The sequence below is a fragment of the Trachemys scripta genome, chromosome 8 (assembly GCF_013100865.1).
Source record: "Trachemys scripta elegans isolate TJP31775 chromosome 8, CAS_Tse_1.0, whole genome shotgun sequence".
NCBI classification, from domain to species: domain Eukaryota; kingdom Metazoa; phylum Chordata; order Testudines; family Emydidae; genus Trachemys; species Trachemys scripta.
Genome location: NC_048305.1, coordinates 6,436,743 through 6,444,584, shown reverse-complemented (window position 1 = coordinate 6,444,584; position 7,842 = coordinate 6,436,743). Strand labels below are relative to the sequence as shown.

The 7,842-nt window shown below is 45.8% G+C and overlaps 1 protein-coding gene across 1 annotated transcript; it reads right to left on the bottom strand.

The window, feature by feature from the left end:
* Nucleotides 1-244: 244 nt before the first annotated feature.
* RPS14 (ribosomal protein S14) lies at nucleotides 245-7,536 on the bottom strand. Its single transcript, XM_034779802.1, has 5 exons — nucleotides 7,387-7,536; nucleotides 4,444-4,594; nucleotides 2,847-3,008; nucleotides 1,582-1,658; nucleotides 245-351 (listed from the first exon to the last, which is right to left on the bottom strand). The coding sequence occupies exons 2-5, from the start codon at nucleotides 4,590-4,592 to the stop codon at nucleotides 284-286; spliced, it is 456 nt and encodes a 151-aa protein (XP_034635693.1). The 5' UTR covers nucleotides 4,593-4,594; nucleotides 7,387-7,536; the 3' UTR covers nucleotides 245-283.
* Between the last annotated feature and the right edge of the window lie 306 nt (nucleotides 7,537-7,842).

Below are 7,842 nucleotides of genomic sequence, written 5' to 3'. Positions count from 1 at the left end.
AACTGCTCTACCAGTTTATACACAAATACGGCACCCCTGGTGTAGCTGCGTGAAGGTAAGCAGGACACCTATCTTCCGAGATCAAGCTATTTGTGTATGTAATTCATACTTCTGAATGTTTCCATGAAAACAAGACATTACAACCACAGGGCTTTCAAATGACAACCAAAGGACACACGACACCGAACACTAGCCCTCTGATCAGAGCTCGTGTTAAGAGAACACAAACGAGAGCAGAAATTTTGTTGAGAGATTTAATGATGAAACAAAAGCCAGCCACGGTTTACAGACGACGACCCCGGCGACCACCCTTTCTGCGAGTGCTGTCAGAGGGGATGGGGGTGACATCCTCTGTGGAAAGAAAGTTACACATTACCATTCATGATGGCAGGTTGCTTCAAACAGCTTTCCAGGGTACAGAAAATGTACCCTGCCAGACACCACTCATCCACTACCCCAGACCTCAGCAGTGAAGAACTGCATTGGCTTCACATGCTAATAATGTATCCTCACACAATGACCGGCCTTTAGTAGGATCTAACATTAACGATAAGAGGATTTAGTATAAAAGGCAAAATAATTTTTTACTCTGCTTTGAGTGCGCAAGGGGCATTATAATGCCAAATCAACATTTGCTTCCCAGCGGCCACCTTTCCTCACAGAAAACCCAAGCCTTTCTTGCAAGGAGCAGGAAACACCCCCACTTCCTCTCAGGAGGCGGCCTAGGAAATGATGTGCAGGAGGTACAATATTTCACTTGCGCGTTGACTGGTGTGTGGCAGGGTTTCCACATTTGTATCATTTAGAATATGGAAAATCCACACTGAAATGGCACATCACAGGAAACTACAGACTGTAGGTCACATGACTTCCACAGCAGCAACAGGCAGCCCCTGCTTGCAAGACAAGCTCCTACAGGAGATCAATGTACACCACAGTCCTTCCATAGGTTTCTTTGAACACTGAGAAGGCATTTTCAGCAGCACCTTTTGGGACTTTCACCCCAGCAAATCATGGCCAGAGACCTTTCAACTACTGCAAAGCGTCAGTGAGTCTAAACCAGAGGCCCATCACTATCTTGCTATACAACTGCAGTTTAGCACATACAACTTGCAGTTAGTTCCCAATCCTTAGCCCACACTGAAAACTCCTGCCACTTGCTGATGGGTTCTTATTTAATTTGAAAGTGCTCCAGTTCCTCGAGGAACATACACATCAAATTAAAGGAAACTCAGCACCCTCAGGCAAAAAGCACAAGTGACCAGGTGGATTTCAATATGTCTGATGGTCAAGCTTGGGTTCTGTAGGACCAACAGGGAATAAATCTCAGACCTGGCCATCATGTAACTCAGGGTATTAAATAACAACAGATGCATCCGCACAGAGTTCTTTTGGTGACAGGGTTTCGAAACAGGGAACCAGGGCTTTGGAGCTGTGCTCTGGCTCCGCTCCAGCTCCAGGCAAAAACCTGCAGCTCCACTGCTCCGGAGCCGCTCCGCGCTCCGCTCCAAAGCCCTGCAGGGAACAGATACTAATTTCCCATTATTTATCTAAAATACCCCATATGTACACCACACTTACCAATGCGCCCAATCTTCATTCCAGAACGAGCTAGAGCTCTGAGGGCTGACTGGGCACCAGGTCCAGGAGTCTTGGTCCTAGAAATAATAAAACAGGCAACAGATCAGGTCAGAGAAGCGTTCACCAAACAGCTGAAGCTGAATACACACCGTTCCCAAGGAAACAACATGTAGCTTAAGTCATTTTATCCTTTATCCAGAATTTGAAAATCCTGGAACTCTTGTTAGATGCGTCCCTTTTTGTCTAACGCATGTATATGGCAAGGACAGTAACAGCCAACAGAATATACTTCAATGCAATTCTGAATATACATGGTAAGTGCACCCCTGACAAGGGGGCAGAAGAGATGTCAATAAAGTTTAATATGAAACATGATCTTTCTTGCCATTACACAGATACAATAGTGGATTCCCTTCCAAGTACAACATGAAACATATAATGCCTGCATCTGTAACGTTCACTCCATGCATCTGAAGAAGTGAGGTTTTTTACCCACGAAAGCTTATGCCCAAATAAATCTGTTAGTCTTTCAGGTGCCGCCAGACTCCTTGTTGTTTTTGTGAATACAGACTAACACGGCTACCCCCTGATACTTGACAACATGAAACAAGCGTCCCATAAGCCTGCTGAAAAAGCGGTGGAGATATATTTTAGGAAAAAACAGATTCCTGTAACCCACCCATGCCAGGTATTCATTTAATTACAAATGGATTCACAAGATAATGTCATTACTATGTAGAATGACCCATACCTTCCCAATCAAACTAGTTCTTAACGTATCAATTAAAACACAGCCCATTATAAGCATGGCTCCTTCAGGTCAGAGCTGAACTGAACTAATGTTAGTCCTGTGAATATTATCTCCATGGGTCAGTGGACCAGGGCTTTCACATGTTTCACCAACTGAAAATGTACACCTCTAAACATGGAGTTGTTTCTGCTAACAGAACAAGCCCCACCTGCACACAAAAAATTCTTCAAGTTTGCAAAGATGCGTGGAATAAAATAATGCTAGAGCGTGTTTGAGATACAAGTTCTCTCCCTGCTGCTCTCAATAGCAGTGTTGTAGAAGAACAGCTGCCCACATTAAAATTGCGATAGCAACAATTGAAGCGCGATTGCAGGATTGTGTGAAAACTGCAAGACCTTATTTCACTCTGGGCCGCCTGATGAGCATAACCTAGCATTTAGTCACCGACAGGACCCAAGCACTACCTCACCGCTGCAAAATGTATGTATGTCAAAGCAGAGCCTGCCACACACACCTATTTCCACCTGTGGCTCGCAGCTTGATGTGAAGCGCAGTAATGCCCAGCTCCTTGCACCGCTGGGCAACATCCTGGGCTGCCAACATAGCAGCATAGGGCGAAGACTCGTCTCTGTCGGCCTTCACCTTCATACCACCAGTCACTCGGCAGATGGTTTCCCTGAAAAGACAATACCTCTTTGTACGTGGCCAAAAGCAATATTCAGGAAAGCGCCTGATCACAACCTGCAAGCCTTACAGAAGCAGGAGATTCAAATGACAAAATAATTTCATTTGATATATTTACCAGTTCATAAGTTGCCATGTGACAACCATTAATATGAATCCATCTTACATTTTCTAAGGTCATTTCTGAAGGGAGCAAGGCCCTTTTCACATATAAAAATTGCACTGCTTTAATGTATAAATTACGAACAGAATTTGTTAAACTTGGGCAAAGCCCTGTGTGGACACTTATTGTGTTTAAACGGTACTTTATTCCAGTTTATCTTGTTCCTAATTGACTTATGCTAAACCAAAATAAGCATCTCCATACAGCCTTTTGAACAGGTTTAATTAACCATACAGTCTTTACACAGATCTAAATATATCAGTTTAAAATCACATTTTAAGTCAGATCAATGCAACTTTCTCATATAGATATGCCTTAACTCTTAGGTCTCATTCACTGAGCAAAAATAGAAGACAGTGAAAGATGGCCCAACAAGTTTCAATTAAAAACCCTATTACAAGTCTTCTGTATGGTGTCACCCGAGCACCAAAGTTTATAGATTAATAAATGTTAGGATCACACAATCATCTAGTCTGACCTCCTGAATAACACAGGCCATAAAATTTTTAGCATCAAGCCCCATGTCCTGTGGTTGAACTGGATTATATATTTTAGAAAGATCTTTACTAAATAGCCAAGAAGGCAAATGGAAACGCCTGCTCCTGATGTGGTAGACATTGTCAAGCAGTTTAAAGGTCATCTCTTTTGTAGAGTGGCGATGCTAATCTCCCTTTCTGTAAACACTTATTTCAACTCAGATGTACGTCTGGACATTTTATGTGATGGTACCTCCATGTGTTTTGTAAGAAGCAGCATTAGAAGTGTCGGGTATATATCCACGTTGACTCCTTTTAATACTCAACTGCCTTCTGCTCAGAAGATTAGAGTGCAAAGCCCTGCATAGTTCAGTTCAAGAGAAACTTACATCAATTTAGCTTAAGATGATGCCTTACCTACTTAAGCTATATTGAAATAAGCCACTCAAACCAAAATAAGGATTTCTATATGGGGTTTTCTTCTAGTTTAACTACAAAATTTTAAACCAGTGCAACCCTCTCCTGTAGCCAAGACCTAGAAGAATCAGTTAGATAGCAACTAGGTAAGTTCAACAGGTAAGTGTATGATATGATGCTTATCCACATATACTGGGCACAGACTTTATCCATAAGGATAAAGGTGAGTGAAAACAGCTTGGGTTATTGAACCAAAATAACTGTTACACATGCACAATTTAAATTTTAAAAGCATGTAAGGACGATACCAAGGGAAGGTAAGTAATATAGAGCCTTATATGGTATTGATGTCACCAACATTCAGTACTCACTTGCCAGAGAGATCAGTTACATGGACAAAAGTGTCATTGAAGGAAGCGAAGATATGGCAGACGCCAAAAACGTTTTCCCCTTCGGCAACCTGCGGTCCCAAGCTGATGACCTGCTCTTCCTTCTTCTCCTTACCCTTACGCGGTGCCATTTCTGAGAGGGGAAATAAGAGCGGGAGTTACATGCTGTCATGAAATGGAGCAATAAAGATAGTTCTTTCTCTGGAATTACACAGGAGCCATGTGTCTCTGGTCCTTTATACTCCTATGAAGGGGAAAAGTATCAGGGGGTAGCCGTGTTAGTCTGTATCTACAAAAACAACAAGGAATCTGGTGGCACCTTAAAGACTAACAGATTAAGTTACTTTTTAAGGGTATTTAAATCAACACAATAGGCATTTTGCAGTCGAACTGGCTACTAATCAATACAGATGAGACATGCACCAGTAATCTATTTGTTTGGAATACAGGACATTCCAGAGACTGAAGAGGACCAGGCAACCCATTCATCAGTAAAACCAGCTCGTTTAACCCTTTGGAAGAGCATTAGGCTCACTTTCCACATTTTAGTATATTAAATAATCTGGAGATCAGACTGGCTTTATTATACACCTCTATCTCGATATAACGCTGTCCTCGGGAGCCAAAAAATCTTACCGGGTTATAGGTGAAACCGCATTATATTGAACTTGCTTTGATCCACCAGAGTGCGCAGCCTCGCCCCTCCCCCGGAGCACTGCTTTACCGCGTTATATCCGAATTCGTGTTATATCGCGTCTCGTTATATCGGGGTAGAGGTGTATGCCATTGCCACTCTTAATCTCTCGGAAATTTTAACAGCAGCGCCATAAACATTGCCCACTGCTGCATTTCCACACAAGGATTAACGTGAAAGAGAGCCTGGACGGCAACCGTGCAGTTAAAATCATCATGTGCATAATCAGCCCTCCATCAGAAGCACTGGATTCCATTCCTAATACTGCCACTGATCTGCTGTCTGATTTGGGGTACGGCCCTTCACTGCCTTTGTTACCTGCCTATGATTGCCTCTTGCCCTAGATTGTAAACTCCATGGAGGACGTGCTGCTTCTCCCAATGTACATATGAAGTGCACAATAGAGCTTTAATCTGGGTGGAAGCCTTTATGCCCTATGATAATGCAGATAAATAGAACCACTTTCATGGGGTCTCAAATCTGTATGGTATTATTCTCATTTTACAGACTGGTTAATTAAGGCAGAGAGTTGGAAGCACAGCCAGGAATAGAATTCAGGAATCCTGACTCCCAGTCCTGTGTTTACCAGTAGCATCTCCAATACCTCCTTTAAACCCAGAACAAGTGTAGATGGATGCAGGAAATCCTCTGTGAATTCCTCTAGAAAACTTTCAACTAACCTAGGCAACCTAAGTCTCTCTTTTCTGCCAACATTCTGGCTATGGAAACATACAAGAGTGATGTGGTGACAGGATACCCTGAACTGTTCATAGTGTGTGGACCACATTTCAGATAAATTGTCTCATGGTCACCTCCACTCCCATTTGCAACTTTATGACCCACCTCCTCTCCCATTTACAATCAAATAATATCTATAGCCACAGCATGGAAAATAATATTTAATACTTTCAGCAGCTGGAAATGAAGAGAATACCAGCATTAGACCAATCAACAGACCACTTTGGGATGTGTGCACTACAGCACTAGACTGCATCCACTGTGATGTCCCTCAGTAGATCATTAAGCATAACCTCGAAGGCACCCTAAAAAAATCCTGATGTGTTAACTTAAGACTAAACCACTTATCCTTCATGTAGCAGCTCTCCTAGGTCTAAAATTGGTATAAAACGTAGTTAATAAACTGGGGTTTCCTCAAGCTTAACTGAATGTAGTGATAACTATTGTCTGTCCCTAACATATAATAGAAGAGATTAGATTAAAAAAGCCAAGTTTATTCAGGGTGTAAACCTATTAATATATGAAGTTATAGCAGGGATTAATTTGGCCATAGCTATCTATCATATCTATTTGGCACAAATCAGAAGTACTGTTTTTAGGCCCGGTTCAGCAGAGCTCTTTGCCCAGTCAAGTGTCTAACCTCACATGCATCCGAAGAAGTGAGGTTTTTACTCACGAAAGCTTATGCCCAAATAAATCTGTTAGTCTTTAAGGTGCCACCAGACTCTTTGTTGTCTAATGAAGTGACCGACACGTTTTGCATCTCCACTCATAAACATGGAACACTACTGTGGCCCTCTCTCCTCCATCCAGAGGGATTTCTGATTGTGAAGAGACACGTGAGTGACTGGGGTGCTTGGAAACCACTTGTGGGCAGCACTGGAGGGCAGGTGTGCCCCACCATACATATACAGTGAACCTCAGCATCCTCCCACCCCTGTGCTGAGTCTAGGACAGGATCCCACCCCCATCCCGCGATACAAGCCCCATGTCCCAAACTACACGGGGCTGTTATCCTCCCTCCCCGCACCCCGCTTGGCGGAGGCGCTCTCCGACGAGCTTCTTCCCTCCCCCCAACAGCCCCGCTGCGCTCCCAGGCCGGGGGAAGCCGCCTCGAGCGGAGAGTGGTTTGGGACCCCAGCCCGGACCCACCCGCTGCATAATCGGGGCGAAAGATAAACAAAGCCTCCCCCCGGCCCTGGCCAGCCCGCAAACCGCCAGCGACTCGGCCACTCCAGCTCCCCCCGGCCTAGCGCCCCGCTCCCCCCGCCGCCCCTCCACCCGCCGGGCGGCTCGGCCACTCTAGCCGCCGGCTTCCCCGCGGCCTAGCGCCCCGCTCCCGCGGCCTCCTCCCCACCCGCCGGGCGGCCGCGCCGGCTCGCTATCGGTGAGGAAGGGCCCGGGCAGGCCGGCTGCAGGCGGCAGAGGCCGCAGCGGGACGCACCCGGGGAGGATGGACGCGGATGACACCAAACCCAGGCCCGGCCACTTACTTGTGCGTCTTCTCGGGCACCCAACACCGGAAAGGAAGAGGGAGGGGTCACGGGGGCAGAGGTCAGCATCACCCGGAAGTGCTACCTCGACGGAGGGGGTCAAGCGCCCACATCCACGTCAATCGGCGTCATTCGCTATAAAATCCAAACCCGCGCGCTGAGCGTTCTAGTCAGGCGCGTTTTATCATGTTTAACGATTTAATTATAAATTACACGCTTAGGTATGTCTGGGGATGCGAGCTGGGTACCACCCCCAACATGGCGGCGCCCAGGGGACCCGAACGTTACCCCGCACAAAGATGGCGGCGCCCTACGGGAAGGGGCTCTTGCCCCTCACAGCGATGGCGGAGTTCTCATTCCGGCTTGGTGCCTGCCTCGAGTACGTCTGCGTGGTTTGCGGTGAGCGAGGCGAGGGGTCCCCCATGTGTGAGTGCCAGGGGCCAGCTGTGCATGGCA